Raw genomic sequence first — 12,108 nt, 5'->3', positions numbered from 1 at the left:
AACAGGTCGAGTAAATTAAATTTCGGAAATTTCATATTTTTTTCTTTACTGACGAAATTTTTTTTTACAAATTTTTTTATCAATTTTTTTTATATGTGAATATATATTGTATATACTGTCAAAAAAAACATCTGCTTATCTTATATCTGTGTTTCCTGTGGCATATATACCAATATTAAATATATTAGTAGGTACCAATTATTTAATTTTGAAAGGAACCCCCTTTTCACCATCTCCTTTTCCGTTACCAAGCACGAATGTCCTTAATTTTTTTGTTTACAAATAAAACGTTTTATATGGAGGAGGGAAGGGGGGGGGAGGCTCAGGATTCTTTTAGAATTGGGCATTTGCTATTTCAAAGATCTTAAGAAAATGTCACAAAATCAGTTAACTTTCTCGAATGGAGGAAAAAGCAAGGTAGAAGCCCAGGTTCGTTTAGCCAGCCTGAAAGGACACAATAAAGCAAAGCAAGAATGTATGATTGTCAGTTTTAATAAAACGGCTATCGGCATTAAAAACTTTAGAACTTGCTTCACTTTTTGTTACGGAATTTTTGTGAAGTTAGACATCTTAATATATATCATTGGGTAAAGTATCACTTACAACAATCGATTCAAATCGATTGTCACGTCTTCAATGCTCAAATCGATTTACTCCATAAAATAAAAAATTAAGAAATGCGATGAAAAAACATACTTTGTTTTTTATAATGCCTTAATGATTTAATCGCATTAATCTTTATTATTCAGGATAGTTACTGTAAATATAAAAATTTATGACAACACCATGTGCTTTGACACTCAAATTTCGGATTTTTCAAAAAGTGGAGTTCATCAACTTGTCACTGAACGGCTCAATTGATAATATAAAATGATAACAACAAAAAAAGTTTTTTTCCCATCTGAAAACTTGATTCCTAATATAAACAAAGTTTGTTGAGCTAAACCCGAACATATCTGAAAATAGAATTATTATTATTCTATCATGTATAGTCCTTCTCATAAAATTGCTTGTTAATCTGTATGTAATGCTGTATTTTTTCTTTCAGATTAGAAAAAAGTTGATATATATGTATTTTTTAGTTAATTACAATAAAAAGAGTGAGTCAAACTTGCATTAATCGTCTGGGCAATTTTTGGTATATTATATTTGCGGAAAGATTAAAGAAAGAAGTTAGCCAAGAGATTCGAAGCTGCAAACCTTGTGAGCAGGATAAAAGTTGTGCCCTTCATAATTGCTCCACAACATGATATTTTGGGTCAATGCAATTTCTACTCGGAAAAAAAAAACGTTCGATGTTTTTTATATACCCATGTTGTGGCGTAAACCAACCAATAGTGTGTCCGATTGTTGCTTCCGCATGATTAACAAAGCAGTATTCACCAAGAAGAACAAATCAACTAGATCCAGACTGTTTGTTAGCTCTGAGGTTACCCAGGTTAATCACATCAAAACCGAAAGTTTTGAGCCCAATTGATAAAGTAAGACCACGACTATTAGCTCTGAGGTTAGTCTTGCATAAAGCTGAGAATCTTGTGCTTATTCCATCAACGTATCTAAGCACCACAAGTGATGGATAGCACAGATGAGGTTCGGTATGATGTTGAACACCAAGAAGATGCTGAAGAATTAGACAAAAATTAGAATCCTTTTAACCCAGGCTGATCATAATGCTCTTGTAAAAGACCTTCAACTATCCAAAGAAAAAGCAAAACAGAAGTTTAGGAGTTTCTTCTTAAGCAATGGAATCTTCCGCTATCTGGAACCAACGTGATTAATTTTAGAGCTAGACATTATAGATTCTAGAAAGACTTCCCTTAAAGCCGCCTTGCTTCTTAATGGCAATATAAAACTATCTGCACTTAATAACCGCAAAATAAAACCACCACTTAAACATTTCGAACTATTTTAACTGTCGTCAATATTATCATATATTTTGACAAATATATTAAGAATAGAACTCATAAATACAATTATTTCGATGATAATAATAAAATTGACTTCGAGGGCGGTGAAGAAAAATCGTTTCTTGAGGGATATCTTCCCACGCGCAGATAAGACTTTGTCGCAGCTCGTCGCAGGCTGTTAGGTGGTGGATGTTGGCTTCTAATACGGCGTCCTACTACGTCCAAAAGATGCTATATTGGGTTCATATCTGGACTGCAAGCTGGCCACTCCAAAACTTCAATGTTAACATTATTTAAGTATTCAGTAACATTATGTGCCATATGTGATCTAGCACTATCCTGCATAAGAAGGAGTCCATCTCCAATGTACGGTGCAAAAGGTACTACAAAAGAATCTTAAATGTCTGCTATGCATCGTTGAGAAGTCGGACGTCCACCATCAACAATAAAAAACTCCGTGCGAGCTGTTAAAGGTATTCCGCATCATACCATCAATGAGCCGCCTCCATTTGAAGTGGTTTCTTGAATGTTACAAGCGAAATATCTTTCATTTGCTTTTCTGTACACTCTTGGGTGGCAATCAAAATTTACAAGGCAAAATCTTGACTCATCTGTAAACAAGACCTGTCCCCAATCATGTATTTCCCAATTCAAATGCCTCCTTGCAAAAGCCTGTCTGTTTCTTCAATGGTCTATAGACAATCTGGGACCAGTAGCTGCTGTTTGAGATGGTAAATTTAAAGTACGAAGTCTTCTTCTTATGGTATCTTGACTGACAGCAGTTCCAAGAACCTCAGCAAGTTGTATTTGGAGACTTGGTGCAGTAGTAAATTGTTCTCTCAGTGTTCGAAGCATTAAAAATAGATCCTCCACGGCATTGGTAGTTCGAGGTCTGCTTTGGAGAATTTGTCTAGCGTGATCATTGGTCGTTACAAACCATTGTAGAACCCTACCGACTGTTGTATGAGACACTCCAATTTGTTTTTCCTTCATTGGAAAAAGTAACAATTGTAACATATTTATCACGATTTAAATTTCGTCTAGAACGCTGCATTGCGAAAAGATGTGTTGCTCAAATGACAGTTATCTTTTCTACTGTTAAAACAATTTAGAACCAATACATACTTTTCTTTTATAAGTGAGGTTTAATTACAGCAAAACATGCTACTTATAAAAAGCTGTTATAATTTTGAAACTATATAAGGGAAACGGAATAAAGCCTACAAAATGCGCAACAATAAACATTATCATGTTTGTAATTGAAAAATCTGGGAAATACATAATATTTTTCAAAATAAGTCGGAATTTAAAAGTAGTGCGTTAATTTTGTGGTTTAGTGTAATTTGGTTGCGCATGTTGTAGGAACGAAATAAACGTCCGAATCGATGGCAGTAAACTGCGGTGCAGTAAGTGAGAAATAAGGCGAAAGATTCCATCAAGACATCTTGGTCATGGAAACCAGATACCAAGGTCGACTAGATCCAACCATAATGAGATTTCTGCTAGTTTTTTCTTCGGGAAACTGATTTTTGAGAAATATTGATTTAAACAAAATACAGAATTAGAACATTAAGCATCTATTCTGCGCAAGATAGATACTGACACAGTAATATCACAAAAAAAAATTACAAAAAGAAAAGGAATGTTAGTTTCAACTTGAAAACTAAAGTAACTTTTAAAAGTATATCACCAAAATCAGTAATTTATGATATATGTTAGTATGTGTATGTGTATGATATATGTATGTATGATATATATATGTATGTGATATATGATATGAAATCAGTAATTTATGGCATACCCCTTGTTGTTAACATCCTTAGTACATCTATAAGGCTTAAACTTGATAAGTCTTTCAATTTAAAAACTTATCACGTTTAAGCGTTATAGATGTACTTTAATTGTGACCAGGCATTTTAAAGCTCCTAATACAATTTTTCAGCATTTTTGAACCTACCGTCCAAACGTACTTTATCATCAAACTGATTCCTAATTCTTAATAGAACTTAGATCAGGGGATTGAGCAGGTCATTGCATTATTGGGATTTTATATGTATTAAACCAAGATTTAGTTAGTTTTGATGTGTGTTTGGAATGATTATCCTGTAGGAACTCTACTACCGAGGCATATTTTTATCTACAAAAGGTAACATTTGATTCTTTAGAATTGAATTATAAATGTATTCGTCAATTTTTCCTTAAAAAGTGGTCCCAATCCAGAAAATCCTGAAAAGCAACCCAAACCATCAAGCTTTTGCCAGCCTTATTTTCACGGTTCTAATATTACACACTTGTTTTAATCGTTTGCCAACTCGTCTTTTCACATTTTGCGTTAAATCTGAACCTTTCAGGATAGAGTCATAGGACCAGAATATTTGTCTTTAATTGTTCTACCATCAAATCTGTGAGCCATAGCGAATACCAAACGTGCTTTTTGGTTCTTTTTTCGATATGAATGGTTTTTTATTGCACGATCACAACCTTGTAGCATCCAAACGTTGTGGTAATGTTTTTTCTGAAATATCCGTTTCCTATTTCGGAGTGGAAGAGTTTACAATAAGTAAACTAGTTTTTAGATTAATAGTTTTTTATTATTATTATCATCATTATTATTATTATTATTATTATTATTATTATTATTATTATTATTATTATTATTATTATTATTATTATTATTATTATTATTATTATTATTATTATTATTATTATTATTATTATTATTATTATTATTATTATTATTATTATTATTATTATTATTATTATTATTATTATTATTATTATTATTATTATTATTATTATTATTATTATTATTATTATTATTATTATTATTATTATTATTATTATTATTATTATTATTAGATTAGAGTTTTTATATTAATTTTTTAATTATCATAAATTGTTTTTTGAAATCAAACTAAATAGTTTGATTTAAAAAAAAAAAACAATATTTTTTTTTTTCTCGACACAAATAATGGTCATGTTGGCAAGTTTTGTCAAGGATACTGAAAAGAGTTAATCATTCAACCCTACAAACTTTAATGGTGACCTAAGAAATGAATAGTGAGTAAAATATAACAGAATTTTAATCTATAAAAATTTAACAGACTTCTTTGCTTCTCTAAGTCGAAATAATTGCTGAAAGAAAGCACCTCACAAATCGTCGACGCGTCTATTTTCACGTAAATTAAAAGTCGGCCAAAACGTGAATCTAAATGTCGCGCACATGTTCTACTTGTAAACTCCACCATCTTTTTGTAATTGGCATGCTAAACTCATTTGTTATTATTTCGTTTATAATTTTCTTTATTACAAAAAGTAATTAATTAGTAAATATAAATAGAGGAATTTTTTTAAGTAATTAGTTTATCGAATTTAGTAAATACACTTCATTAAAAGAAAAATCACTTAAAGACAAAGTATTAAAGTTATGTTACTATGTTATTTATATTATTTTAATGTATTTGTAAACTCCAGTTACCTTTTCTTATAAAAAATTTAATGTATAAACTTATATATGTAATACATAAGGAGTAGGTCTTCACTTTTTCAAATTAACTTTTTGCTGCTGAGATTTGATAATTAAAATAAAGCTTTAACATCAATTTTATAAGATTTGAATATCAATGAGGCAAACTATTTGTTAACTTCTGTCTTTAACTCCTTTATGTGTGGAAATTTATATTGAGAAATTATCAACTAATGTTAATTCCCTTATTTTTTTTATCTTTAAATATCAGCTGAACACAAAAAAAAAATAAAACATGGGTAAATCAAAAAAAGAGGAAGAAACCACTGTTGAGAATGGTGATGTTGCAATTGAAGAAATAAAGTTGGAGAGGCCAAGCTATGAGGAGCTTATTACTCAAATGAATGTTATTGCTAAACCTCTCGCTAGTAAAAAAATGACCAAAAAGATTTACAAAGTTGTGAAAAAGGCTGCTAAAGCAAAACAACTCCGCAGAGGAGTCAAAGAAGTTCTAAAAGCAATACGTAAAAAGGAAAAAGGCTTGGTCATTTTTGCAGGAGATGTGTCACCATTAGATGTTTATTCACACATGCCTGTTTTGTGTGAAGAAAATAAACTCCCATATTGTTTTGTACCAGCAAGGATAGACTTAGGATTAGCTAGTCAGACAAAAAGAGCAACATGCGTTGTTTTGGTCAAAAAAGATGATACTTATGATAGTTCCTTCACTGAACTTAGAGACAGAATTAAAGAGATGCCTCTCCCTTTGTAAGAGTTTGTGTTGAAAGGATATTTTATAAAGTGACAATTGTGTTTCTTTTTGATTTTTCCAAAAAGAATAAGTTTAATTTTTCGAAAGTTAAGTTTTCATTTTTTAAATTAACTTTGTGCTTATAAAATATGCGTATCTTTCTTAAATAGTAATTGTACATGCCATTCTTTGAAGATGAATTTTAAAATCAATTACATGTTCATTGTTTAAAATCAGATTTTTTGTTTATCCCTTTCAAAATTAGAGTAAACTTTGGTTAATGAAAGACATTCTCAAGTCAATGATAATTAAAAATAAACTTCAAAGAAAAAAAATTTAATCAAAAGACTGCAGAATGAAAAATTTACCTTTTTTATTTATATCCAGTTTTTGATTACTTAACTTATCCCACTCAAATTATTAAATAAAAAACAAAAAAAATTGTTTCAAAGAAAAAGATTTTTTTTGCTTACATCTCAAGAAGCACTGGATAACAAACATGAAAAAGTTCAAAATACTACAATTTTAATATATATTGAAAACTAGTAATTACATTTGTTTTGATTCCAACAGCTATCATCACAATGTATGAAATCAGTTAAAGGTTATGACTCAATAATTACCTATTTGATTTGCATTACTTTTACTTGCTTTATTTCAAAGTGTTATTTTGAGTTTTCCTTTTAGTGATGGTGTTCTTCACTTACGGTATTTCATTACTGCATACTTATAATTGTTAACATAGTTTGAGGATTTATGCAGGTTTTCATGGGGTTCAATTGTGTCCTATTCTTGCTTGCAAAAAATTACACAAAAGCATGACGCAAGAAGAATAAAATCAGCATGATTTCGAAATAATCTATACTTGGTTATCAAGGATCAAGATAATTTAAATGTTTAAACTGAGTGAAATTTTGACTTCATAGTGCGCCAATAAAAACACCTGTGAAACGAGAACCATTCTATACAATTTGATAAGAACTGATGCAAATGTAGTCTATAGCCACACCAAACTCTAGATAAAATTTCAGTCGGATTGGTTATCTGGTTAAGGGTTTATGGCAATTTTAGTTTAAATTTTGTTAGTATTTTGCTACTTATACCTCAAATCCTCACCGATTACTTTGATATTCGGTCACCATCTTCAAAATAATGGTTACATAAGTGTTCTACTATGTAATACGAACAATTTTTTTCTAATTGTTTAATTACTAAATGTACCGTTTTCGTTTTATAGACCAAAATGTTGATTTGCTATCTAATGCGTAGTTTGACTTGGCTTATGCATAGCGTGAAACTCTCAGTGTTTCCTAAAGTATAAACTACTACCAAAATGTAAAAAAATCCTAAAAAATGATTTAAAAGCTTTTTTAAGGATACCTACATAGAAAATAAAAAATATTCATTTCTCTTAAAACTGTGAGAAAACAAATTATTTTTTGTATTGACTAAGGTAATTGACTTCAAAAGTTAAGATAAGTTAACTAAGATACTACAAGGAAAGTCAATCTTTACAGATTAGGGTTGTTTGGAAACAGAATTTGTAAAAAACTTATAAAAATAATTGCAGAGGCAAAAAAAGAGAAAAACTCTATATAACGTTTTCTAAAAGTGAAATAACTTTTAAAAAGAGAAACCTTTGAAGAGCAGTAAAAATTGTTTTTAGGACTGTCTCATCAAATAAGATCTTATCTAAATTGTCATTCAGTGTGACAAGTATCATTAATATAAATAGTTATAAGTATGTTAAAAATTGTAAGTATGTTAAGTGGATTGTTATCCAATATAAATTTAGGTTAAATTTTGTTATGTCTGAAAAAATGTTTAAGACAGCCTACTGTTTTTCAAATTGGGCGTTTAAAGCTGCAAGGAAAACATCCGCTTGAAGAGCAAACCACCATTAAGAAAGAACCAAGGGTGCGTTGCAGCACATGCCTCAGCCCCGGTAAATATTTCTACTTAAATAATTTTTACATGCGTATATTGAAAGAAAGTCTTGACTATTAAGAACATTATTATTAAACTATGAAGACCATGAATATCGCATCCTGTATTATTAAACTATGAAGACTATGAATATCGCATCCTGTATATAAAGATAAAGGTTAACTGCACTGATAAAAATCACAGTTTTGAAATATAATCTGACACCATTTGAAAGGCAATTAAACATGACTTTACTTGATCCAAGTTAAATTCAACTAGGAGACGCATTTTGCAGAAAATCGGTCAACACTTTTTAAGTAGATTTACATCGTTTTTAACAGAAAAACATAAAAAAAAAAAAAAACTTAACAAGGTAAAGAGTTTACCTCTGGACATAACCGTTTTGTAAATGAAGCTTCACCAAAGCAATTCATACATACAGCTGACAACTTCACAACACTTTCAGCTAAAGGAACTAGCTCAATGATGTTTTCAAATGGCTTTAAAAAAAAAAGAAAAGTCAATTGAAAGCAATTTGAAGGTACAAAAAAATGGGAATAAAGAACCTAAAACCTATCAACAACTAGTCCCCGCCCCCCCCCCAAAAAAAAATAAAAATATAATATCAAAAAAATTGTGTTCTTCAACTTTAATTTAAGACAAGTCTTCATTGCAAATCAAAGTTTGTAAAATTTCTGTAGATATATAAATATATATATATATATATATATATATATATATATATATATATATATATATATATATATATATATATATATATATTTGATTGCAAATCAAAGTTTGTAAAATTTCTGTAGATAGGTATATTGGACTTGAGAATTTCCACACATTCTTACAGTTATAAAGATGTAGTAGTCTTCAATACATATCATTTTAAATACTTCATACCTTGCGCTGAAAGTCTCCATCAAGAGCCGCCACAATCACTGTTTTTTTCATTCGAGCCATATCCTCACAAAACTGAACAACGTCAGGGTACTAAAAAAAACTATTGAAACTATTATTTTTAATTAAACTTTAGTAAAGCATATTAAAAGACTGTAACAATACTTTTGTCTTTTTTTTTTTTGGTCTTTTTTGTTTGTTTTTTTGTTATTTTTAACATTCAAAAATAAAGGAGAAAAACAAAAAAAGAAAAAAAAAAAAAGGTTATAAAGTTCCCTTAAAATTCTGTTGTGATTTCTTGAAAATTTTTAGTTATTATATTCCTCTATCCTTAAAAAAACTGCAGACAATTTTAAAAATATTTTTGACATTTCTAGAAAAATATTTCGAAAAAAGTTAAAATAAAACATTAACTCACAAATTGTCCTTCATCAACACCTATAACTTCAAATTCTTCAGTCATATTTCTCACATCTCTGAGGGTCGAGCATGAAACTGCTTGATGAACACGCCTGTTTAACAAAGTAAGTATATGTATAAAAAAAAACCTACAAGAGCTATCAACTGAATTGTCTGTTTATTGATTTGGTAAGAAAATTCAACTAGCTTTTTACAGAATAGAAACTTAATTTTAGTTTTTAGGATTACTTGAATTCCTGAAAAGAATTTACAAGATCTTAGAGACTGAGAGAGCATAATAGACCTTGATGAGACTTTTTTACAATATATCCAAATCTTCTAGTTCTTTTCTTTAAACTCTTTAAATCAAAAAGTTTTAGTTTTTATAGTTTTGAAAAATTTTTTAGTTTTTCTGGAATAAAGATAGCATCATAGATGGTGAAGATTCTTTAACGGCTTCCATCACATCTCAGAAAAGTTTAAAAGAAGCCAATATGACTTTGTGACCTGGCAATACTTCTTTTCCTTCTCCTTCACAAAGGGATAAATTTCAGGAAGCATCTTTAAAAATCTAAGCTCTTTAAAAACGAATGATTTAAAAGTTTTACCCGAACTTTCTGAACAAAATTTATTATAAACATAAAATATACATGTTTTGGTTTCAGGTCAAAGTAGTGCCCAGCCACCATCAAGTGTTCCAAACATGACCACTCTAGCTGTTGTAAATGTACAAATATATACGGGACTGTCAAACAACGGATTTAAATAACTGGTCAGAAGTGTTAACCAAACATCAAGCAACAAAATGGTAGAGCCAAATTTTTACATGAGTTTCCTAAGAGCAGGTCAATACTTAAATGATTTCTTCACCTGCGGTGACTTAATAACCAGCGACGGAAAAGGAGATTCTGGTACAGTTCGGACTGCGGCTCGCTGTAATGATTTATCAACCCTTGTGAATCATGTTATTCAATCTTGCAAAATTTCTGGTGGCTATTTTGTTGAGCTCGGACAGTCGGACACAAGTTTAAATGATGAAACCTCTGATGAAAAAATTAAAATAAAAAAAAAGCATACAAAGTGAAATTGTTTCAGAAAATTTTTTATTCATCAAGTTGAGTGGAAAGAAACACTCTAGACATTATGTGGTAGAAGTTATTGAAGTTGTTGGTTTTGTTTACAAAGTTAATTATCTTAAGAAATCACGAGACTTAAGCAATAAATTAATTCAAGATGACAATATTTGTGATGTTTAACTTGAAGATATTATAATAAAATTTCCACCACAAAGTGCTGGATCATGTAGATTTCAGTATTTTGTATTTGACGTTGATCTAACATGGTTCATTTTTAATTGTACCTGGGTCACCAGCTAGTATACTAAGTTCTAGAAATATATTTTTGCTCTGAAATTATTTAAACCGATAATAATAATTAAATTAGAAAATATTTTGTACAAATCAATGGTATATAAAGTTTCTAACCTTAACCCTAACTATCCCATGTAAATAACATACAACTGAAAAAAAATGTGACTAACTCAAAATAATACTGATAATTCATGTTATTTTTCTTTGTTTACTACAAAAAACATTTAAATAGAGTAAAAATATAATGATTATGGCGATAGATGCAATTAAAGACACGGCCTTAGGTACAAGGATATTGAATGGCGATTTGTATAAGATCAGATAACTTTATACAAAAAAAGATCAACTAAAAAGCTCAAGAAGATTTCAGAAGTTTTCTTACAATACATAAGAAATCTGTAAAGATAAGTCCAAACAGTGTATGATTTTTTTTAGCAACAAAATTATGGTCAAAGAAACAACACATCGGTAAAAGGTACAAAATATAAAGTACTTTTTGAATACGCTAAAAAATAATGTTTTTGTTTGAATGACAATAAAAGTTTAATTTACGCGCAAAATATGAGAGTAACAAAAATGTTGAATGGTTTAAATTGAATAGTCGAGTCAAAAAACGCTCGGAAGCAAAATGTGGTCAGAACGGCCTTAATCTCTCTCTGAAATTTGTTTCATACGTTTGCACTGGAAATTTTTTTTTTTTTTCAGCTTTTCGACTAGTTGTATTTTAACATATTCACTCATTTTGTCTACTCTTCTGCTAACTGTAAAATTGTAAGGAAGTATAATCATTATGTTTAAGAGTACGATTGAGAGCTGTAGTATGAGCAGTAAATAGAGACCTTTATATTGCTCTTTATTCAATATTTTCCTTTAAAGTTTTAAACTTTTTAAATTTGAACTAACTTATGCACTAAGTTTCATGTTCAAATGCGCCTCAAGAGGATCTCATTTCATTGATTCGTTAGTCAAAGATTCCCAGTGAGCACGCCACGAACTATAAACGTTTTATTCACGTATTTTATTCGTGTTTCCAAATAAAATACGTGAATAAAACGTTTATATTTCGTGGCGTGCTCACTGGGTTTTTTGCATAATAGACAAAAGGTGATCGTTCATCGTGGATTGCTAGTATAAAACTAAATATTAAACATTCCTTCTAGTACTGACGAGTTTTTCTTCCTCGCACCGCTTTTTTTGTTAAAGGAATAGATTCAAGATTTAAAATTAATCTTAAAATTAAAAACTTAAATTGAAATATGAGTTAAAAATATTTATACATTTCTCCAATCAAACTTCCCTTTAGCAACCAAACTTCCCCTCCCCTTCATCTGTTAGACATGCGTCTCACATTGGGAACCACTGATTTAGACTGCCTATTAGAGA

The 12,108-nt window shown here is 29.8% G+C and overlaps 2 protein-coding genes across 2 annotated transcripts; one reads left to right on the top strand and one right to left on the bottom strand.

The window, feature by feature from the left end:
- The first annotated feature begins 5,514 nt into the window (after nt 1-5,514).
- LOC145192906 (H/ACA ribonucleoprotein complex subunit 2-like protein) lies at nt 5,515-6,181 on the top strand. The gene has a single exon (XM_090072306.1). The coding sequence runs from the start codon at nt 5,669-5,671 to the stop codon at nt 6,143-6,145; it is 477 nt and encodes a 158-aa protein (XP_089928432.1). The 5' UTR covers nt 5,515-5,668; the 3' UTR covers nt 6,146-6,181.
- A 2,234-nt stretch (nt 6,182-8,415) lies between these two features.
- Nucleotides 8,416-9,464, bottom strand: LOC149878783 (thymidine kinase, cytosolic-like). The gene is made up of 3 exons (XM_090072087.1): nt 9,375-9,464; nt 8,960-9,049; nt 8,416-8,550 (listed from the first exon to the last, which is right to left on the bottom strand). The coding sequence occupies exons 1-3, from the start codon at nt 9,417-9,419 to the stop codon at nt 8,416-8,418; spliced, it is 270 nt and encodes an 89-aa protein (XP_089928213.1). The 5' UTR covers nt 9,420-9,464.
- Between the last annotated feature and the right edge of the window lie 2,644 nt (nt 9,465-12,108).

The sequence above is a fragment of the Hydra viridissima genome, unplaced genomic scaffold, assembly GCF_058129835.1.
Source record: "Hydra viridissima isolate aposymbiotic clone 2 unplaced genomic scaffold, HvirCarnegie_v1 scaffold_14, whole genome shotgun sequence".
Classification (NCBI taxonomy): domain Eukaryota; kingdom Metazoa; phylum Cnidaria; class Hydrozoa; order Anthoathecata; family Hydridae; genus Hydra; species Hydra viridissima.
The sequence above is the reverse complement of the archived record's forward strand: the minus strand, read 5'-3'. Positions and strand labels throughout refer to the sequence as shown.